Raw genomic sequence first — 24158 nt, 5'->3', positions numbered from 1 at the left:
TGAGCTGATCTGTCTGCCAGAATTCAGGCTGCATTTCTTCTTGTCAGTAGGCACCATTGTTAGATGCTCTGCTCTGCTGGGATGGTAGTTTAACTCTCCCAGCTTATTAACAGGGTCACTGAATAGAATGTATGTATGTGTACACTGTTCACTATTGAGGTGTAACATTTATACAGTAAAGTGCATAAATCTTAAGTGTGCAGCTCAATGAATTTTATATGTACATACCCGTGTAAACATTGCCTAGATCACGACACTCAACATCTAGAGCACCCAGAAGGCCTGCTCAGGTCCCTTCCCAGTCAATATCACCATGACCCTGAGGAAGATTATTCTGACTTCTATCAACACTGATTAGCTTTGCTTACTCTTGAGTTTCTGATAAATGGAATCATGCAGCATGTACTCTTTCGTGTCTCCCTTTTACTCAACCCATGGCCTGTGATATGCATCCATATTGTGTTTATCAGTAGTTTATTTTTTATTTATTTTTTCTGTGAAGTATTGCATTGCATGAAGATACTGCAGTGTATGTTTCTGTTCTCCTGTCGGTGGACCTTTTGGGTTGTTTCCAGTTTAGGGTTTTATAGATAAAACTGCTATGGTCATTCTTGTAAAATCCTTTGGTGGACATATGCACACATTTCTCACAGGTGTACATGATAGTGTGTTGGTAAATGTTTCATAATAAGTTCTCTTACAAAAACATCTCTGCTTTGTAAGCATAGGTAAATACCCCCACCATGGCCAGTTTCAAGCTATCTAGGGGATTTGAGTTAGGAAGAGATGTGCTCAATGAGCTTTTGGAAGCCAGGAGCAGCCAGCCTCAGCATACTACTGGGTATATAGACCCAGAAGTGGAATTTTGGGATAGAGAGCAGGCAGACATTTAGTTTAAGTTTTCCAAAGTGATTGTACCATTTTACACTCCCATCAGCAATGTATATGGGTTCCAGTTGCCCCCTATCCTTAGCAACACTTGGTATTATCAGTCTTTAAAATTTTACCATTTTGGTGGGTGTGTAGTGGTATTTTATTTTGGTTTTAATTTGCATTTCCATGATGCCTGAAGCTAAGTTCCTTTGCACATGCTCATTAGCTATGTGGCTATCCTCTTTTCCAAAGTGCCTATTCAAGCCTTTTGCCCCTTTGGTTATCAGATTGTTTTGTCTTCTCCTTATTGATTTGTAGTAGAACATCTAAGTTCAAGACAATTGAGACTGTAAAGACTGTAAAAGGAAGAGCTCCAGAGGCAGCCTGGCATGCTTGGAAGAGCCTGACGTTGGGCACTTGTTCATATCCAGCTGAATTAGTGACCACCTGATATCCTTGAACAAATCCCCTTCTTGAGTCTCAGGTTCCTCATCAAAATGGGCTTACTGTCTGAAAGTGTTGTTGAGTTCTGCATGAGATAGTGCAGTGAGAGTGTCTGCCAGAAGAGCACAGCACCGGCACCTGGTAAATGTTAGAACTCCCCATCTCAGTCAGAAAGTGTAGCTGGCACCTTCACCCATGAGTTGGTATGCATGAGGCACATGATGGTGTTAAGTTAATGCCTAGAAATCCCATATTCTTCCTGGCTGTCTAGTGGTGTTCCTGTCCTAGAGCAACTGCCTTTTTCATGATGGGAGGGTTTCATTCTTTGTGAGAAATAGCATTTCTCTTTTTGTGGGAGGCATGATGGCAAGGTTTACTAAAACATGGCATTCTGCAGTGACTTATTTGATGTGAAGCAGGAAGGATCTGCAGGGCACCTTTCAGAGCTCTGTCCTCTATTTGCAGGGAGAAACTGCTGCAGGTCAGCAGCAAGAAGAAACGGGGGCTGCTTTGGAAAGGGCTTTGAGCAGTCAAGTTGCAGTCCTAGCCCTCCCTGACAGGGTGTGTGGACTTGGGAGGAGTGATGGGCTCAGCTGGGGCATCAGCTCCAGGAAGCCTGCCCTGGAAATGGACATGAGGTCCTCCCTGGTCTCCTGTATGTGGACACATCTGTCTCATCATTTGCTACATTATAAGGACATCTTCTTTCAGCTCTTTGCATCTCATTCTTTGTTACGTTCCCACTCCCCAGCACAGTGCAGGCACACAGTGTGCAAGACAGAAATATTTTGGACAAGCTGATGAACTCTTGTCCAGTGACCTTGGCATCACCAGCATGCATTAAACAGCTTCCGCCTGCATGTCCTGAAACCTCCTTAAATACCGAGACGTGATCAAGCTAAAGTCTTAACCAGTTCTCAAATATTCCGGGGGAAGAAGAGCAAAGCAAACGAACAAGAGGAACCAGAACATGTGGGAAAAGATAATTGTTACAATGAGTATATGTACTTTTTTGTCTAAAAGTAAAGATGCTCTGGCAATTTAAGCACAAAACCAAACCAAACAGCACAGCAGTGCTTTTCCAGCCCAGCCCTCAAGGGAATACACAGGCAGATATTAATATATGCAGTTCTTGAAAGAATAGGACATTAGAATTAGGAACGAAGACTTTTTAATTCTCAGTCTATCATTTTCTTTCTCCTTTTCCAAGCTTTAGTAGCTTTATCAGAATCAATACAAACCAGCCTGCAGATCTCAAACTAAGTTTGGGTTCATTTAAGAGATGGATGAGCTTACGTGTTACTCTGTTACCTCGTAAATAACGTAGTAGTAGAAAGCTGAGATGCAATGTAATAGAAGAACCCAGAAGACAGAAGTCTCCCTGTAGAAGCCATCTTAATGCTTTGTATCCCATGTTAACCATTTAAAATAATTGTTAAACTCTGTAATGTGCTTATTATATCTTATGAGGTGCTTATGCATTATTATAATAGATACTAGTGGGCTCTGTAACTTCTCTTTTTTAAGTTAAAAAGGGGACAAAAATGTCCTTAAAGGGGAAAATTGAAATGCTAAAAAGCAGACCATTTTGAAATGGAGACATTTTCATGGTGCTTTGCACACAACTTTATAAAGAGAGATCCCCGTAGGCAGCAGGTAAGTCTCAGTAGGGAAACCCCAGATTGGTTTTATGAGGTGGAGACTGCTGGCTTGCGCTGGCCACCCTGCAAAGGACCCTCCAGGAGCCATCAGCCGCCTGGGCTCTGAGGGCACGGTGCGCGCTCCCGGACCCGTGGAGTCCGGGGGTTTACTAGCAGTGCATGCCGACTGTGGAGGTTTCGCAGCACCTGCTGCCCCAGAAGGGGGCGCAGCAACCCCACTCCTCACCTACTGTAGAGTTTGGGTGATTCCAAAATGCAGCCTCACAGGAGCAAGAACCAACAAACCCCAAATGGGAAGATGGGAATGGTCTCTGGGTGGATTTAGGAGGAAGGCTGGAAGGAGATTTCCAGAACATGCAGAAGGGTGAACAGCAGTACAAACAAGGAAGTTCACCTTGTTCCCCGAGTATTTAGTCCGGCCTCCTGAAGATTGCTTTGGTTGTATAAATACTTCAAACTTTGGGATTGATAGAAAGTCACTGTTGTTGTTGAAAGCTGGGGTTATGTTTACATGATACAAACTATTGAACTAAGTGTTTATTTTCATGTAAAAATACATTTGTTTAGATAAGGGAGGATCGCTAAGTTGCAAGGCCTACAGATTTACATATCTTAACTCAAAGTTTTACAATTTTAGTCAGGTTAGGACAGGTGGGAGACGAAGGGCTACCTTCCGAATTTATCCTGGCTGCCTCGTTGCTGTCTCCTCCTCCCTCTCCTCTGGTTCCCAGCCCGACTGGATTGAAAACCTGAGGTTTACACTGCCCTGCCCCCTCCTCAGCCTGAGCCAGCTGCTCCGAACCGCACTCATTTGAACTACCTGCAGAACTCTACAAATTCAGATGCCTGGGCCCCCACACACCTGTGAGGCAGGATGGCTTGGCGAGGGCTCAGGCATCTGTATTTCGAAAAGCTTCCTAGGGGCCTATACACACAGATGAGGTTGACACTCCTTGAGTCATTCATCAAATCATGTTGATTTTACCTCTCAAATCTCTCAAATCCATCCTCTTGTGGTCCATTTCTATTGCTCCTGGTTTGGTTCTAGCCATTATAATCTACCTGGGTGACAGAAACAGCTTCCTTACTCATCTTTCTTGCCTTTAGTCCGCCCTCCAAACTGCCACCAGATTTATTTTTGTGAAACACAAATCCAAACCTGTCATCCCTCTGCTTTAAATCCTCCAATGGTTCCCCTCCAAGTGAATGATGGAGCCTGTTTATTTCTTAGATGATGATGGAGAACAGCTGCTCCTCATTCTAGGCAGGATATCTCTTAGCTTAAAATGTTTTCTTTCTTATTATTTTAAAATTTATTTAAAGACTTACAAGAAGTTGTAAATGTAGTTCAGAGTTCCTTTGTATCCATCACCCAGCTTTCCCTAATGATAACATCTTATATAACCATAGTACATGATCAAAACAATGAAACTGACTTTGGAATAATACTACTAGCTCAGCTACAGGCCTTATTTGGATTTCACCCGTTTTTAACATGCACTCTGTGTGTGTGTGTGTGTGTGTGTGTGTGTGTGTACGTATGCATGTAAAATACTATAATGTTTTATCGCATGAGCTTAATACACTTTTTAAAGTTTCTCTTTTTTACGTAGCAGTGGTTCTCAACTCTGGTTGCACATTACAATTTAAAATAGTGCCCATGTCTAGCCCCACACTGACTATGCATTAGTCCAGCATTTCTCAGACTTTAATGGGTACATAAATTAATAGGGATGTTGTAAAAGCACAGATTCCGATCTGTAGGTCTGGGTGGAGCCTGCGGCTTCACAGTTCTAGCAAGGTCCCAGGGTATGGTGCTGCCGTTGCTGTTACCAGCCTGTGCACCACATTTGAAGTAGGCCACCCTGTTTTCAGAGCAAGGGAATGAGAATCTCTGAGTGTGAGGCACAGTATGTTTTAACTCCTCCTGTGATTCTACCATGGAGCCAGGGTTGAGAACCACTGAGGTATATGATGGAATCTGATGTCCGTGTCATCCTCTGTTTGAAACATTCTAGGTCATTTCTGTCTCCTCTGATGAGCCATTCAAATGACAAACAACTCTTGGAGTTAAGAAATCCTTTTATAGAATCAATGTTCTTCTTCTGAAATTTAAATATACCTGGCGTGAACTTTCTCAACTTGTGAACTCTCTCTCACTTCCACTTCAGTTTCTTCTGTGTACTTTCCCCCATCTGGAGACAAAAGGGAAGGAGAGACTCTTTCCTTTCATACTTACATTCTGGAAGACATTGCTTCTGATTTACTACCTAGTCTCTGTTCATTCCCGTCTATTGGTCTATAAGCCCATAGGTACTAGATAACTGCTCACTTTCTATTAACACTTGACAAGATGCACTTTGAGCTACTGACCTCTTTTTCTATTTGCAGAGAAAACCCCAGGCCATCAGATGGAAATTACCCTCAACTTCTTGCCACCACACCCATAAAAATACCCACATCTATCTGTTTCCATACTCCCTTCCTGTGAAAATCCAGACTAACCCCCTACCTCTCACTCTAAGATAAATTCCTTCCATTGGTTTCCTGCCATTTGTTCCTTCTTTCTAGTATTGTTTATCCCCTCTTCTCTCATGTTCTCTTTTTGTACTACTTCTTTCCCATGAGCTTTCAAATATGCTTATATCTCTTCTATATTAAAAAAAAGGCCTCATTTACTGCACTTGCCTTCCAACTTCTGCCACATCTCCCCTTCTTTAAGGAGCTCTTTTCATTTGCTGTCTCCGATTTCCCTTCAGAGTGATTCATGCTTGCTATCTTCATTTCCTCACCTCCCACTCACTTCTCAAACCACTCCAGTTTAGACTCTATCTCAGCACCCAACCAAAACTCTACGATGACTTCCAAGTAGGTAAATCCAATGGCTACTTTTCAGTCTTCATTTTCTTAAACTCTCAGTATATACACACAGTTTAGTCAGTAATATGGGGTCATAGTAGTACTTCAAAAATATCTAAAATGGTTAAGCATGTTGAGATTTTCATGGGAATCCAGTAGGACCCATTAAGACATGGGTTAAAATGGGTTAAAATTTTAACCCATTTCTTCACTGTTGCATCCTCTACTGTGTGCCTGGCAAACAAAAGTGTTCAGTAAATATGTGTGGTTTGACTGAAACCCTCCCTCTTTCTGATGATGAATTCCATGGCATAACTTTTCCCTCTTCCCCTACCTCTCAGCCTGGCTTTCCAATGTCCATCTAACTGACTCCTCTACCTTTGCCTCTACCGTATAAATCTGGTGTTACTAAAGATTCTCTCTCTAACCCTTCTGATACCGTCACATTAAAATCAACTCTTCTTGGGCAATGAATTTGACCTTCATGGTTTGGCTTGTCACCTTTATGCCGACCAGTCCCCAGTTCACATTAATACCTCACCTCTCTTCCAAACTCCATATCCAAATTTCCATCTGTCTCCGGAAGATTTGCAAATACATACTATGGCAAAATTTCAACTGGTATTGTCCAGCAGCTCAATCTTTTCCTTCAATTTGTTCTTCCACCTGTTTCCTGTTGTGGTTAACAGCATCATCTTTCTACATACCCAGGTGGGAAACTTCTAGGCCAATATCACCCATTTCCCTTCATTTATTCAGAGATCCAGTGAACTTCAAGGCCTATTGATTCCGTCTCCCTATTTTTGGAACAGTACTTTTAGTGTGTGTTCTGAAGCACATTAGTTTCTAGGGGGTCACCAAAAAACTAAAAAGTATCCATGATCAAATAAATTCGACAAATGCTGAACTGAATAGTTAAGTAGATTTCTTTATAGAGGGACTTTTTGAAGTCTTTGATATGCTAATATATATACAGTATGGGGATCTGATATGATATGGGATACCATGTGCATAGTTGCCCTAAGTTATTTGGTCACAGGACCCAATTTTTTTGCAGCATCAAAGGAAACTTTTCTAAAATATATTTTGGAAAATGATGGTCTAATCTTTTTTTCCTTCTGCAGCTATCCTATTCAAAGCCTTGTTTACAGACTTACAGCAGTTTCCTGGGTGGAGGAGGGGATCTCCCTATCTCCAATGTCTTGCCTCTCCAACTTAATCCCTACACTTCTATTAGAGCGATCCTTATAAAAGATGGATGATGACTCTCCCCAGAGTATTAGCTATCCTGCCCCTTACTTCTAAGTCATCTATATCCTGATTTTCTGCCTGCTTGCTCTCTCAATTACTGACAGAGAAATGTTGAAGTCTCCAGCTATAATAGATGGTTTGTCTCTTTCTCCTTTTAGTTCTATCACTTCTTGCCTAATGTATTTTGATGCTCTGTTGTTAGGTGCATACATGTTTAGGATTCTTATGTTTTCTTGGCAAATTGATCCATTTATCATTATGTAATGCCCCCTTCTATTCCTGATAATTTTCTTTATTCTGAAGTCAGCCATATCTGAAATTAATATAGCTACTTCAGATTCCTTTTGATTAGTGTTAGTATGGCATATCTTTATCCCTTTATTTTTAACTTACCTGAGTCTTTAAAGTGGGTTTCTTGCAGACAACATAGAATTGGGTCTCATTTTTTAAAATTCTGACAGTCTTTTAATTGGCATATTTATACCATTCACATTTAAAGTAATTATTGATATAGTTGGATTAATATCTACCATGGTTTTAACTGTTCTCTATTTATTACATTTGTTCTATTTCTTTCTCCCCTTCTTTTTCTGCCTTGTCTTGTCTGATTTTAATTGGGAATTTTATATTATTCCATTTTATCTCTTCTCTTGGTGTATCAATTATACTCCTTCCAAAAAATTTTAGTGGTTGCCCTAGTACTTACAATATATATTTACACCTAATGTAAGTTCACCTTCAAATAATACTGTAAGGTTTCATGTATAGTACAGTTATAACACAGTATTCTCAATTCCTTCCTCCTGTCACTGGTAATATGGATGATATTCAGTCATATGTTATGATCACTCAACATATTGTTACTATTATTGCTTTAAATACTTATCTTTTAGATACATTAAGAATAAGAAACTAAAAAGTATATCCATTTATTCCTTCTTACACTGTTCTTTTGTTTATATAGATCTGAGTCTTTGCCTTTTATTTTTTGTTTATTCATTTGTTTTGAATAAATACTTAAGCATATTACAAACTGCAGAAATCCAAATGAAACACAAAGAGATAAAGGAGTAGTCTGTTTTTATTCATTTGTTTTGTTTTTTAGATACCACATATAGGTGAAATCTTATGATATTTGTCTTTGCTTGACTATACAATTTTCCTTCTGCATGAAGAACATTTCTTGCAGGACAGGTCTACAGGCAGTGAATTCTCAGTTTTTGTCTTCTAAGGAAGTTTTCTTTGTATCTCCTTCACTTTGAAGCATAGTTTTGCTGGATATAGAATTTTAGGTTGGTGAGTTTTTCCCTTTCAACTCTTTAAATATTTTACTCCACTCTTCCTGCTTGTGTAGTTTCTGATGAGATGTCTGATGTAATGCTTATTGTTGTTCCTCTATATGTAAGGAGTCTTCTCATCCCCCAGCTTCTTACAAGATTTCCTCTGTCTTTGGTTTTCTGTAGTTTGAATATAATAGGCTTAAGTGTGGTTTTATGGGTTCTTATCCTGTTTAGTGTTTTCTGGAGCTACCTGGGTCTGTAGTTTGATGTCTACTGTTAATTTGGGAAAGTTGCTGGCCATTATTACTTTCACATATTTCTTCTGCTGTATTCTCTCTTTTCCATCCAGCATTCTAATTATGTGTATGCCTTTTCATATTGTCCCACAATTCTTGGATGTTCTGGGGTGTTCTTATGCCCTTATCTCTTTATGTTTCAATTTGTGAAGTTTCTGTTACCCTGTATTCAAGATCTGATTCTTTCCTTGGCTGCGTTGAGTCTACAGATGAGTCTTATCAAAGCCATTCTTCATTTCTGCTACAGTTTGATTGCCTACATTTCTTTTTGATTCATCTCTCTACTCACATTGTCTATCTGTTCATGATGTTGTCTGCTTTTTCCATTAAAGCCCATAACATATAAATCATGGTTATTTTATTTATGTTTTAGTACTTTATTTTTATTGAAATAGTTGAAATAGAATGTTATATTGGTTTTAGGAGTGCAATAAGGTGATTCAACAATCATATGCATTTTTAAATGCTCACAACAATAAGTACAGTTGCCACCTGCCAACATACAAAGTTATTGCAATATTATTGACTATATTTCCTATCCTGTACTTTCATCCCTGTGACTTATTTATTTTATAATGGGAAGGTTGTACCTCTTTATCCCCTTGCACACATCACTACCTCCCTCCCCTATGGCAATCACCAGCCTGTTCTCTGTGCTTATGATTCTACATCTGTTTTATCTATTCATTTGTTTTGTTTTTTAGATTCCATGTATAGGTAAAATCACATGGTATTTGTCTTTTCTTGACTTACTTCACTTAGCATAATATCCTCTAGGTTCATCCATGTTATCACAGATGGCAAGATTTCTTTTTTATGGCTGAGTAATATTCCATTTTATATATGTATCAAATCTTCTTTATCCATTCATCTATTTAAAAATTCCTATTTGATAATTGTAACATTTGTGTCATGTTTGAGTATGGATATGATGTTTCCTCTTTAGTCTGTATTATTTTCTTTTGGCAGGCCTTGTAATTCTTTTTTCCCAAAGCTGGAAGTGTTATTTCAGTTAATAGGAACTGAGGTGAACAGGCCTTTACAGTGAGGACTTATGTCAGTCTAGGAGTTGGAATGTATTTAATGTTTGTTCTTGGTAGAAGCTTGTTGTACCAGAAGCTTCAAATTCTTCTATTATCATTGTTTTGTGTCTCCTCTTGACTTTGGGCTTCCCTAAGTACTCCTCCTCAGAGAGAGTCTGTGTTTTGCAGCTCTTTCAGTTATAAACCCATTATTATTATACTGGAGCCCTATTGATGTGGTGGCGAGATGTAGGGAAGGAAAAATGCTAAAAAACTTCTGATGAAATCTCAGTTTTTAAGTGGGCCTGTGTCTTGGGGCTATGACCTTCATAAATATTTCTCCAGTGGTATAGTTTTCCCTCCTGGCCCCCTAATCCCTTCCCTGGCTGCAGCACTCCTAATCTACTTCCTTGAACCCCTGATACCTGTGGACTTTCTCCCCGCCAACTTAGGTGAGATAGAAAGGCTGAAGGGGTCTTTAGTGGGGAGGAACCAAGCATAAAGTCTCAGAGTTGTGCTATGGTCAGGTCCCTTTCCCTGGAAAATAGGCCTTTGTTGTGAAGACTGGATGGATTTCATAATGATTACTCTTTCACCTCTCCCTGCCAGATGTTCACCTTGGGAATCTCGTGGGGTTTCTGGAGGGGAAGCCCAAGACGATGTGAGCACCTTGATCCCTCGCGCTACAAAGACAGTGACTGCAGTCCCCGGGAATCTCACTCTCATGCTACTCCACACTCAGAGTCCAGTAATTTGTGAAAACTTCTGTTTAAGTGTTCTACCAGAGGCTTCTGCTCCAGGTAAGCAGATTGAGTCTGTGTCTCTATGGGTGTGCCTGCATCTACAGATTTTGGGATGACAGTTTGCCCTGTGACCTCAGTTCTCTGATGTGTCTATGAAAAGTCACTGATTTGCAGTTTGTCTAGGTTTTTTCTTGTTGTAAGGATGGGAGTAACAACTTCCAAGCTCTTTACCTGTTGAAGTTGAAAATGAAAGTTCCCTCTTACTCTGTTGCTGATTGAAACACTACTTTAAAGCCATCTAACAGCAGGGGCCATGCCTCACTCATCTATTTCTGTATTTCATGGAGGCAATCTGGTATATGTTTTAAATGATGCTTTAGAAGCCAGATCTGTGTTTGGATCATGATTTCACTGCCTATTAGTTGAGCTATATATCAGTTATTTTACCTATGAAGAGCCGCCCTGTTGAATGGAACTTTGCTGATGAAAATGTTAACTGTTTTGTCCGCTACAGGCACATGTGGCTATTGAGCACTTGAAAAGTGCTACTGTAACTGAGGAAATGAATTCCTAATTTTAATTAATATTTAAATCAAAGTGTCACATGTGACTAGTGGCTTCTGAATTGGACAGTGAAAGTCTAAGGCTTTAGAATGTAGACAATGGGTGATCAGATATTTTATTTTTAATTCTTGTGTCATTCAAAGTAAAAGTATAGACTGAGATTATGTCACTTGGGAACATAAGGCTATGTCAGGAAAGCTTCTTGTTAGTAAAAGGTAGTCACTGACTCTACAGGCACTTTATACATAAGGAGATGGTGATGTGAAACATCAACGGGGTGACTGAGGTGTTTATTCTTCTTCCCTGGGAGTCCCCAGGAACCTGTTTTTGTGCCCTGGACAAATATGTGTGCATTCAGTGCAGTGAGATTTGGGTGGCTTTAGGCGTGTTACAGTTTATAAAGTTTGTTCACACACACTATTTCCTTTTATTTCACAAAACTGTGATGGTGATATTGCTGTTCCCATTTTATGGGTGAGGAAATTAAGACTCCAGAGGGGTTAAGTGACTTGATCAAGGACACATTAATGGTTCACAACCTCAAACACAGAACTTTGGGGCTCTGAAATAATGCTTATGCAACTATGCCAAAACCAATACTTAGTGAAGCTTACTCCAGTTCTACTACACTTCTCTCTAAGAGCACTGACATCAGACAGTAGTTGAAGCTCAACATTAGCTTCCAGGGCCCTCCCCATGGACACCTCACCACTGGCAGTCACAGAGCTGGGTTCTTGTCTCAGAAACACAACGTGTAGCTCCTGTTTGTACTTGCTGTGCCTTATGGTTTGATGTAAAGAAAGTTTCTACAAAGGAAAATGGCAGGTGATTCTGTGTGGGAAGTCTTTGGAAGAAAGGAAGCTTTGGCAATCACACAGTGATGGTAGCAACATCCACGGTGTCTGTGTGTGTGTGAGTTGGGGGGCTTATCTCTCTTCACCTCATCTCAGAGTGTCCCTTCTACTTAATCCCTTTCTCCTGAACTCCAGTACCTGGCAACAGGCAGGAGAGCAGTCCCCTCTGTCCAATATACTTGCTTTAAACTGCAAACTAAAAAGATTCAGACTTATGTAGTACCTTTTGCACAACAGCTATTACAGCATCATCCAGAATTAACTACTGAATGAGAAAACTTTTGCACCATGCTTGTATCTGTTGGCCTTGTTCTAGAGTGAGAGAGAGGGACTGCATTTCTGGAAATAGTCCTGGCAGCTAATCACTAGGATGTGTCATAGCAGCAGCTCTCAGAGTATGGTCCCTGGACGGCCAGAACACCACCACCTTGGGAACCTGTGAGAAATGCAAATTCTTAGGCCCCACTCCAGACTTACAGAATCAGAAACTCTGGGGGTGAGACCCCAAATCTGTGTTTGGACAACCCCTCTAGAGGAGTGGGAGTACCACTGCTTTACAGTATACAGGCAATTAAATGGCACTGAGGAATGGGTTCTGGCTCACCAAGGTTCCTCAGGCCTACCAACCCACTGCTCCAGTCACTGTGACCCTCAGACCAGCAGCAGCAACAACTTTGGGAGCTTGTTAGAAGTGCAGAATCTCAGGCTTGCTCTCCCAGACCTAATGAATCAGAATATGCCTGCTAATAAAATTCCCAGGGAATTGGAAAGCACATTCACATTTGAGGAAAACTGCTAATCCTCACTTACACTGAGGTTAGCTTTGTTTAAAGAGTTATGGCACAGGGAACCAGGTAGGCAGAGGAATTTTCTTTGGTGGATTTGATTTTGATCCTAAATAATTATAGATTTCTTTTATAACCCTAGAAGAAGACATTTTAGAAAGGGAAGCAGTGACCTAAATGATTAAAACCCCCCAGTCGTGTGAAAATTTTACATTTCACAGTTTCAAAGGGCTTTACAATTATCACTTTGCCTGGTTCTCCTGATCTCTGGCAATTTTGATGACACTCTTCCCTTTGAAGTGCTTGCAGATCTAGTTATATCGGCACCATTTCCCAGGGAAACCCTGTGGTCATGTAAATGAAGTGAGAGGAGAGTTACCAGCTCTCTCAACTAGATTGCTAGAGAATCCCTTTTAGGCATGTGCTGTGAGGCTCAGTGAAGAGAACCTTGAAATAGGAGCTCACAGCCTCCCAGAGCTTTTAATTCCAGAGACACTTCTCTGGGCAGGAAGTGAAGGCTTCCTTGGTGTGCAAAGGCCTGTCAGGCGTGAAGATGAGGGCCTGAGCTCTGAGAAACCACCTGGATGAGCTGGAGTGCAATCCGCCCATCCCCACCGACAGCTCAGCCTGCCTAAGAACTTGGGAGCTACATGCTCAGCAGTGGGATGGATCCAGTCATCTGCAATGACTCAGATGGAGTCATTAAGGACCAACAAATTGTCAAGCTGAGTACTAAGAATGTAGATTGAGCACCCATTATTGCCTGTTGGATCAAAGAAAACAAAATGCCTACATGTGGATTTATTCAACAGGCAATAATGGCTCTGGAAGAGCTGGCACATATAAGGAAATAACAGTTATTTTCAAAGCAAATAGCAGTAACAATGAACACCTTACAGAAGGCTATGGCTCCGCAGTGCCTTCACGTACCTTATTTCCCTGCATCCTTACCACAGGTGGGTGCACGGGATGCTGGTACACTTGGTGCAGGTGAGGAACCTGCTTCTCAGGGAGCTTTGGCAACTCACCCAAAGTCACATACTTGGGAGAACTGGGACTTTCACTTAGTTTTCCTGCCTCCAGATCCAGTGTTCTGTTCATAATACCTACATTGGAACCTTCCTACGCCAAGTCCGCTCCACTGACCAGCAGCATCAGCACCTGACGACCTTACTAGAAATTCAGAATCTCGGATCCCACCCCAGGCTGAATCAGAATCTGTATTTCCACAAGATGCCCTGGTGATGTATGGGTGCATTAAAGAGTCTAAGAGCAATCAATCTTTATTCAGTATGACCACTTGCTATGCCAAAACAAGAACAAAAACAAAAGGCAACAACACGAACCTCACAAATTAAGGCACTGAGTGTCACAAAGATTTTTTTGAGCACGTAGAACAATAGTTCTATAGCAGAGACACATTTTTTTCTTGAGACAGTTAGAAGGAACTGACGAAGCCACGATGTTTGACAAAGTCGTGAGCCCATGGAAGAATGGGCAAAGGAATGTCATCTTCAGTGCTGAGAAAGTAGTTCTAGTGTTTCCATTAAATGCACCAGAAATACACTGATTTTGCACCAGTATCTTTTTCTTTTAAAGTTAACCTCTTAGCACAGGTCTTTCTGTTCTCCTGGGCTCCCTCTTAAGAAGAGCTAGACTAAGTAACACCTAAACTAGGCTGAGAATGGTGATCGCTTGAACACTGATGCTACAGCTGGAAAAACAATTGCCCTTGATTGACTAAAAAATGTATTTCATGTTTACATTTGAATATGGATGTGGCCAATATCTTGAAACAAATTATTCATGCAAATAAGGACATGTGTAGCAGAGAGCTGACTTGCAGGGGGTTTGCTGGAAAATGCAGAGTTCTCCGCCCTACCAGGTGGGAATGGACCGCTAGAGGCTGAGGTCAACTTGATGCCTTTCCAAATGCCTTGGGCCTCTGGTCAGGTGTTTTGTTTTCTGAAATGTCTCCTCATATAAAGTAAATGTCAGTAGATTCTGAAGCAGAATGGATGCATATTGCTTGTCATCAAGTTTGAAACCAAGATTTATCAAGGATGAAAAATGAAGACAGATCTAAAGAAATCACATGGCCATGCTACCAGGCAAAATTATATTTGACCAAAATGAATCAATAGGGAAGGGAGAGCATGTTTTCCATCCTACAAGCCATTAACGAGCAGCAATTATTAAGTACCTGCTGCACACTCCACATTGTGTGAGGTTCTGGAGAGATTTGGGAGTATGAGACATTGTTCCTACCCTTGAAGAGCTTATGATCTTGTGCAAGAGAAGCTGTTGAGTAACAATACAGCCAATTATATAATAGTGTACAGTTAAGCATTCAAGAATGTGAGTATGACTAAAAGCCAGGTAGATTTAAGGGAGGGAGGGAGCCATGAATCTGGGAAGGTCTCATAAAGCAGGAGGTATGTGAGTTTGACCTCAAAGGAGTGAGTTTATATCTAGGGAGGAGAACAGCAAAGGCAGATGTGTGCAGATGGGCTATGAGAAGGGGGCCTGCAGCCTTCTCTTGTGTTCATCAAGGGAGGAGGGATTGGGTGCGGGCCACTCAAATGTGGGGGTTTGGCCTGTAAAACCACAAGTTCTGGTGGTGTCCAGGCCCTGTTTGGAATCATCTTTACCACCACCCAGTGGCAAAACTGAAAATAGCAGTTGCTTATCAAATGTAAGCATAACTAAACGGCTATGCTGCATCATTCTTGCCTGTAAGCTTCATGGAGATGGGGTCATGGCCAATTTGTTGTGTGAAGGTTAAACATCCCTGAGGAATGTGGGCCCTAAACTCTTAGATGTATAACTCTAGAGGGGTATAAAACCCTTGGGGCAGATGCTGTCAGGGTCCCACCCACATTCACTCTGCTTGCACTCACCTCTACAGCCCCTTACTGCAAACACCTGCAGCTCTTTGCCTCAGGCTTTTATAAAACAACAACAAAAACAACTCTGATTATAGGGACACACACAACTTCTGGATTTGCTAGAGATTTATTTAATGCCTCCAATGTAGCTGGACCAACTAATGATGGCTGGAGAATTGGGAGTGACTTATCTGACATCTTTACCCATAGCTGACATAACGTGGACACGTATTCCGCAGTGTCTCCCAGAGTTCCCCAGTGAGACTGAGCCCTGGGTACCTACAGTGGACACTTGGCTGGAGAATACTCCCTAGACTGGCTTCCTGCTACTGTTTCACAACTGCATTTCCTTACCGGTGTTTTCAGATATTACTTCCCAAGGTAATCACTTGCTCTCAAATCCTCATCTCAGACTGTACTTGGAGCCTGCAGGTTAAACCTAAAGTGAAAGACCTAACAATGGGGATCTTTCAAAATACCAGAAACAATATTCTCAAGAGGATTTCTTAGAGAGTAAGAAGATAAAAATAGCTTCCCTGCTCCCTCACTGCCTCGTTTTGTTCAAAATACGAATTCTGAAGTTGAAGGCATGACACATTATTCAGAGCTTCCCATATGAAGTAACAACTGGTGTTGATTTCCTCTTTTTTTTTTTTGTCTTTTAAAGGTTAGAGATTACTCACCTCCCCTGCTGGTCATTAAATCAGTCTGGCAGGATTCCTCGGAAGTTCTGCGGCCTTCCGGGCATGTGGTAGCAGCACAGGCAGTGTGCAGACAGGCCTGCTTGCTGTGATGTGCTACGGAGCAGGCGACTTCAAAGGTCTGCTTCAAACCCATCTCAAGTATCACTTGGGGCTCACACTGAGCCCCAAAGTCAGGTACCAGATGGTGCATCTCACAAAGTCAAAGTTGATCAGATCCCCAGCACCTTGCATCTCCTTAGCTCCTGGGCCAAGGCATGCTGTAACCTCTCAGGCAGGAAACAACTTCTTTTAGCTTACTTCTCCTTTCCTTAGTTATCAAAAGGAATAGCCAGTTAAATGTTCAACTCTTCTGTGAGGTTTGGAAGTCTGATGAATCCTGAGAGGTTCAGTTTTTGTGTTAACTGAAAAAAAATAATCCTTCTCTAACTCTAATATGGCATCTATCAAGATACTGTGAGTCATTAAGAAGGTGGGCTTTCTCTCACACTATGGCTTTATATTTAAATTTAGTTTAAATGGGCAATTTACCTAAAGTTTGTCCCAAATGCCTTTCTGCATGGGGAAGTAAAAAATTGCCCCCTGAATCTAAATGAGACAAGCAGGGTGGGCACTCAGGGATACTATCCACACAGAGGAAATGTGCTTAGAAGTCAGACAACCCTAGATGATATGCTACTTGGTTTATTCAAATGCATCTACTCGAAGTGAAAGGAGACTGAAAAGCAACTGCATTCACTCCTTAATTTTCCCCTAGTGCAAAAATAAAACTAAGTGCAAAAGGCAGTTGGCTGGCCCAGCACACACACACACATGCTGCCCTTTCAGGCCTGGGCTCAGTCTCCTCTAAGAGTATCTGCCACTTGGATAACTCATGGAAGGGACCAGACTGCCCAGAGAAAGCCCCCTGAGATGCCAGGAGCAGATTCCAGGGTCTGCGTCTGCAGAGGTGATCTTTAAGGTGCCCTCCAAACTCAGGGGGCTTTGATCCCCTTTTCCTTGGATGCAAGCTCTTCTTTTGTCATTTTGTGTTCAGGAAAGCAAAGCAGCCGGACTAGGCAACAAAACTGTGCCACTGTCTCCTCAGCAGGCTCACTGTGGGGTCTTACACACTGTCAGAAGCCCAGCCTAGTGCGGGGCTGCTACAGGTGGAGGGCCAGGCCTCCCGGAAACAGGCACTCTGACCAGTCTCAAGGCCAGCGTTAACTTAGCAGCTTTGACATTCAAGCAGTCAGACTGCATTCAATTTCTTGGGTTCCTCTGCAGTGGGATTCAGACCATAAAGGACAGAGCTATCGGAGGGAGCACAGTAACTGCATCCAGGGGAGGTTACGCTGGAGGAGCTGGTCTCTGCCCAACTGCCAAAAAGAGCTTTTCAGAGGTAGTATTTGTCCTCAAAGTTCTATAAGATTTTTGGATGTGAATTTCTTTGGCATTTTTTCATTTTACATAATCAATCCAGCTAAAAACAAAGAACCCTAACAGAACAAACAAAACACACAAATGAACCCCTTCAAGCAGGGTTTGGGGCCAGATAATTCTTTGCTATGGGGGGCTGTTCGCATGCATAGGATATTTAACAGCGTCCATGACCTCCACCTACTAGATTCCACTAGCAATCCACCCCCAGTTGTGACAATGAATAATGGGTTAATTGAAAAAAAATCATCCTTCTCTAAGTCTAATATGGCATCTTTCAAAACTGCGAGTCATTAAGAAGGTGGGCTTCTTCTCACATTATGGCTTTATATTTAAATTTCAATCTAAACGAGCAGTTTACCTAAAATTTGTCCCAAATGCATCTGTACACGGGGAAGTAAAAGACTGCCCCCTGATTCTAAATGAGACAAGCAGGGTGGGCACTCAGGGATACTATTCACACAGAGGAAAGGTACTTAGAAGTCAGACAACCCTAGATGCTATGATATGCTACTTGGTTTATTCGGATGTAGCTACTTGAAGTGAAAGGAGACTGAAAAGCCGAATCTGACCATTGCCAAGTGTCCCGAGGAGCACAATTGCCTCTGGTTGAGAACTACTGCCTTAGAGGTTATTTATCAGGACAAACTTCCTGAAATTGCTCTAGTACAGGAGTTTTGGAATATAGTATAGGACCTTCTTTATGTAAAGGACCAGAGAGTAAATATTTTAGACTTTGAGAGCCACATGCCATCTCTACCTCATATTCTTCTTTTATTTGTTCCTATTTTGTTGTGTCACAATCTTTAAAAAATGTAAAAACTCCTTCCAAGCTAAAAAAAAATAGGCCAGAATTGGCCGATCCATGAGTGAAAGTGCTGAGGCAGTATTTGGAAAAACTGGGCTCTTGATCCAGCTACCAGGTCTTCGTGACCCTGAGCTAGCAGTTATGCTGTCCTTCTTGGAAAGCCTGAATTAAATAATTCCAAGTTAAATTCAGTTAATCTTGTTTTCAACTTAATTCTACTAAATGTATGTAAACATAAAAAGTTTAAGTAAAACAGAAATTCAGTATTTGAACAAAATGAGGCTCCCCAGTGAGTGAAGAATGTCTGCGTAGCGAGGAGGTGTCCTTCCCTTGGGATAAAATATCCTGTGAGGTTCCTCCAAAGAAGAGCATGTTGTGCAAAAGAAATGCCCTGGCCAATTTCAAAACTGAAATATGTTTTAATACAACTACAGAGATTATCAAGGAAGAAAGAATAGTATCTTGGAGAAAGAGAATCTTAGAAATGGCCTGTAAAGTTGTAAAAATAAAAATGTCATTGAAAATACATTTGAAAGTAGTTTCTGTGGAATTTTCTTTACCCATAACATAAATGTCTGAGTCAAGTAGGGCAAGTCCGTTCTACAAGTATTTACTGAGGGTCTACTGTGTGCCAGGACTGTGAGGCACTGGAGTTGAAGTGATGTGGATCCCACCAATGAACAGTGCTCAAAGCGGAAATGGCTTCATTCACTCATCCAGAGGTTTTTCCAGCAAAATATTCTTTCTGTCTTTGTATATTGCTAGTTACAAGTATCTTATACTTTACTTTGGGCATTTAGAGTTTCTTTATGACTGATTCTTTCTGACCAGACAGAATCAGTCAAGAAAATACCCTTATGATCCAATTACCACTGTTTGTTAGAACAACAGTATGGGAAGGGGTATAAGAATGAGCCGATATACTTCATTTGGATAACAAAAATGTACATCGTAAATCATTCTGGTAGTTTATTCTATGTGAGGAAGTAAATTACAGTGAAAAGAGTACTGGGCTGGGAGTAAAAGCCCTGGGTTCCAGTCCTGGTTCTGTCCTTGTCTTTTTTCCATGGGCACGTCAGTTAATTTCTGAGGAGTTTTCTCACCTGTAAAATGGGGTCACAGCACTTTTCCCACCTACCCTGAGGGGTTTACTGCATTTAAGCATCCTGTATGTTTCTAACAAGTACTCTAAAGGTGATATCTTTTTATAAGGACGGGGCTAATCTGGTTCTTCACTGTATGGGGATGATTTGGGACTAAGTCAGGTATTGTCTTGGTCACAGCCCTGATCTATCAATGAAACCTTCTTACACTTCATTTTAGATGATCACGAAGAAACATTTCTCTAAAAGCTTGTGAGGAGCTACTTTGAAATTTGCTGAGATGAACATCATGGATTTTCTGTTAATATATAATAATGAGCTAAATGTCATCTTCCTAGTGAAATGAAGACTTTTGAAGATCAACATTTACTTAAAGAAGTTCAGAAATTAAGGGCTGATTCCTTACCAGCACCAATGAGGTCCCACCCATTTTCACCCAAAATGACATCTTTGACCTGCAGCCTTCAGAGGAAACCATTGCTAGGGAGGGTCACCTCCTCATAGTCTGTGGTCAAAATCTATGCTGCAGAGTCAGAGTATGGTAATCATGTCACTTGCACAAATTTGGGAAAGCTTCTCCAAACCATATCAGCTGGATTTTCAAATGTGGATTATTTTTTTTCTACAAATGTGGATTATTTTTTTCTATGATACTCTCAATTATATTTAAAAAAATCAACCTGTGTTTTTATTTCTTGTCATCATCCCTTCCTAGTCTATTTTTTGTCAGAAAGTAGCTGGACTAATATCCCAAGAAGGATCTTCTTTCATTGAGTAGGTACAACCCCAGAGCAATACGAGGGGCAAATGACACAGCCCTGCAAGCTAGTCCCTCATGGTTTCCTAGCGGGGCCAGAGACAGCCTCAAATCCTGGTTATGCTTTGTCCGCTTCGCTTCGGATGCAGTGCCCCCAAACAGGCAGGGGCTGCGTGGTGGTGTGTACAATGTTAACTGTCAGTGCTACCCTTGACGCTACCACCAACATGTCAGAATAGCACTCTTTCACTCCTAACACCTTTTGTCTTCATCATGTCTTTAATGGAAAAAAAGAAAAACAATGTAAGTGCTCATTTCCCCTCTTTACATTGCCATGACTGCTGAAGGTGCGTTTTTCTGTCCCTCTGCTCCATACCTACCAAATACAGGGGTTGGATGGAAAAGGAAAAAATGGATATATAAAATCGAAGAAAATTCCCTCAATTTCATAAGTCTGGGTTTTTATAAGCTGTGTGAATTCACTGGACCAGAGGGCCATCAGCTAGAAATGAGTTCTGACCGCTATTCGACTTGGTCTTGATTTCCCCCAGACACCTAGTACATGAAAAGCGGCCATCCCACTTTCTTAAAACAATTCACCGACAAGACTGCTGTCCTTTAAAGTTGCCCTTTAGACATGGAGGCAAAGCCAGCCTCCAGTGTCAACTTTCTCTTGTAAATACGGCTTTCTGTCTTGAATAGATCAAAATCCAATCCAGAGAAACAATCCAGTTGAAAGAGATCGGATGTGCCTGTTGATGTCTCATTAACCTTGAGAGTGAATGTAACTGGTGACTGCCCGTCACAGTGGCGTGATGGTTAGGAAAAAAAAAAAAGCCAGTGGAAACATCACCTCAAAAAACAAAGAGAAGAAACATCATTCAGTAGATCATCTATCAAAACATGGGGTAGCTTTCCAACTGTCAAGATGGGCTAAATTATTGTTTCCTTAAGCCTGTGATTAAACTACTACATGTTTTCTGAGGAAAGCATTTGGAGCAGTTATCTATCTGTGTGTTAAAATATGTTCACTTAAGTATTGGGGGAAAAAACCACTTCGATGCCAGAAGTATAATCATGAGGAAAGCAAACATCTCAGGACTAATGTTACTAAGGTTCTGTGATGAGTGAGTATGTAATGATGTGTATGCCATGAAAAATATCACGAGCCACCCAACGTGGGAAGGTCCTAATTCCGGTGAGTCCCTAGTCAGATATTGCCTCATTACTAACTGCTGATTGATAACATGTCAACAAATAGAAGGGAAATAACACAGGAAAATGAGCTTGTCTCTAGGGATGAAGGATTACCTGTAGAGGAGAAGAGGAGGAGAGAGTTCCCCAGGCTCACTCGCTGACTCCCCTTGGGATAAGTAGCCCAGAAATCTAACCGGCCTCTACACCCAGACCTGGACCAGAGACCCACACAAAACCAGCCCTTCCCCTCCCACCTCCGAGGGCTCCAGCTAGGACTGGTTCCTGTCTGCCTTCCCCAGAAGAGCACCTTAAGCAAACAAGCCCCACAATCCCCACACGGGACTTGGATGGCCCATTCTCACCTAATTTTGCATTTCTCTCTGAAGGTCTCCACTTTCCCATCTTTAGTCCTCACTCCTCTGCGTTTCTTATAACTTCCAGAAAGTTACCACCATTAACCTCACTTTTCACATCAAATTCCCACCTCGGGCTGACAGCACAACCTGTTTCTGCGATTGTCACCCTTCTACCCGGCAGCTTGGTTTCCTGTGCGCTTTTCAGGGCCACGCGGCTTGACTTCTGGCCTCACCCTTCTGGTTCTGCCCCTCACCCTCGCGCCCAAATGCACCCGAACTAAAGTGGATCAGTCGAATCCTTCTTTTCCCAAAGAAGTTTTTGCATTTTGGAGAAAAGGAGCTACCGTAAAAGATGAATTCACAGCTAATCAAAACATCATTTCCTACCCTAGAAGACAGAGATGGCTACCCTCGCTACGGGGAAGAGGGCAGCAGGGCAGCCCCTGTCCACGTCGGGGACCACACTTCTTTTCTGGTGTGCGGGAGGCATTTTCCTCACCACCCCGCCTCGCATTCCTCTGCCCCCTCACAGCTGCTCCGAGCAGCTTTTCCTAAAACACTCAGGGGGCCAGAAGACGGGGGGAAAATGAGGATAGGGGAGAGGGGTCTCTGAATTCCCCCACCAAGCAGAATATTTTGTTTCCAAGTAGCAGGACTTTGTAGAATGTCTTCTCTTGTTCGGTTCCTTCCTGGCCCACTTACCCCAAAGCCTCCCCGCCCCCAAGACCACTGCAACCAAAACAAGCGCACCGACCACAGCACCGTGGCCGCCGCCGCCCCAACTGTTGCAGAACTGCCCGGGTGGCAGAGACAATCGGCGAGGGAAGGGCCGCGCCCGGGCCCAGACGCTCCCCGCCCAGGAGGCTGGAAGGCTCCGGGCGGCCTCCGAGGGGCGCGCGGTGCAGGGGCGCCCCTGCGGCAGCCGCCTGGGATGGGAAAGGCGGCGCTCTCAGCCCGGACCCCCGCGCAGAGCCAGCCCAGCCGCGGCAGCGGCACGAGCGGAGGCTGCCCGCGCCCGCTCCTCTCTCACCTTTAAGATCAGGTCGGTGTGATGCTGATCCAGCATGTTGGCTTTCTGGAAGGAGGTGACAATGACCCGGCCGTAGCGCCCAGGAGTCTGCAGGTCCGAGTAGAGTCGGTGCTTGGAGCGGTTGACCGGGAAGAGGCTGTTGACCAGGTTGCGCTCGATCTTGGCGAGGCTGTGCTGGGGCGCCAGCAGGTGCTCCACGCTCTCCTCGACCTGGTAGCGGCTGAAGCTGGCGCCGAGCAGGATGGAGATGAGCACGGGCGCCGAGGCGAAGAAGACCGGGTGACTGGCAATGAAGTGGCCGAGCCGGGAGAAACACGTCCTCAAGCCCCTGTGCAGAACCTGCCGCAGCATCCTAGAGCAGAGCGGGCGCGGGAGGAGGGCGAGGCGCACGCTCGGCGCGGGCTCGGGCGGCGGCGGCGGCGGCGGCGGCGGCGGTGGCGGCGCCCGCGGCGGCGACGGCGGCGGCGGCGGAGGCGAGACCCGGAGCTCTCCCGGAGCCGCGGCACCACCATCGGGGAGTCCCGCGCCGCGCCTCGGGAGGGTCCCCTCCGGCCAGAGACACGCCCTCCTGCCCGCGGCCCCGCCGGCCCGGAGAGCCCCCCAGCCTGGCGGCCTCCGCGCCGCCCCCACCCCGACCTACCCCGTGCGCCCTCCCCACCCCCCGCCGCCTCCCGGCCCGAGGGGCTCGGCGCGGCGGGGCCGAGTCCCGGCTCAGCCCCCGCGGCGAGTCATGACTCCACTCACCCGACCCCCAAGGCCAACGACGGGGTGGCACGGGGAGCGGTGGCGGCGCTATCGCGGGGAGACTCTGCGCGCCAGCCTAGGAACACGAGGACGGAGAATTCCAGGCTACACCCAGTCCCCTCCCTTCCCCGCGCTCCCCTCCCCCGGCCCGGCCCGCCGCGCGCGCCCTCCCTTCCCCTGTCCTCCTCCGGGGAGACCCAGAGATGAATAAAGAAATGGTCCTGATTTCCTCAACAAAAAGTAAAGAGTTCTTCCGGGGGGAGGAGGGCGTCTGGCAGACCCGCTCAGAGCCGAGTTCCCCCAGAGGCAGAAAGGAGGCGGTTGAAGACTGCGTGCGCTCCGGCTCTCGCCAGGCTCAGGTGGTGGCGCGCACTGGCTGGTGCGGAGAGGGGGTGGGGAGCGAAGACGCTCGAACGTGGAAATCACGCCTCCTCTCAAGTAAGAGCCATTTAAAATATCCCCAACACTGCAGCTTCCTTGGGACCACGGGGTCCGGGTGTACGTTGGGGGCACGTCCACCCAA

General features: G+C 43.6%; 1 protein-coding gene across 2 annotated transcripts in view; it reads right to left on the bottom strand.

Annotated features, from left to right (window-relative positions):
* The window catches only part of PTCHD1 (patched domain containing 1), a 51675-nt gene extending 27950 nt beyond the window's left edge, over window positions 1–23725 (bottom strand). Inside the window, exons 1-2 of one of the 2 annotated variants that reach the window (XM_036912823.2) lie at window positions 23636–23725; window positions 22892–23243 (exon numbers count right to left, since the gene is read on the bottom strand). In XM_036912823.2, the coding sequence (XP_036768718.2) occupies window positions 22892–23242 (351 nt within the window). In that variant the 5' untranslated portion in view covers window position 23243; window positions 23636–23725. Of the gene's footprint in view, window positions 1–22891; window positions 23388–23635 lie in introns of those variants that run through there. The other variant, XM_036912822.2, reaches the window with a different exon arrangement.
* Window positions 23726–24158: the final 433 nt, after the last annotated feature.

This window comes from Manis pentadactyla, chromosome X, assembly GCF_030020395.1.
Source record: "Manis pentadactyla isolate mManPen7 chromosome X, mManPen7.hap1, whole genome shotgun sequence".
Classification (NCBI taxonomy): Eukaryota; Metazoa; Chordata; class Mammalia; order Pholidota; family Manidae; genus Manis; species Manis pentadactyla.
Note: the sequence above shows the minus strand (reverse complement) of the source record. Positions and strands in the feature narration are given on the sequence as shown.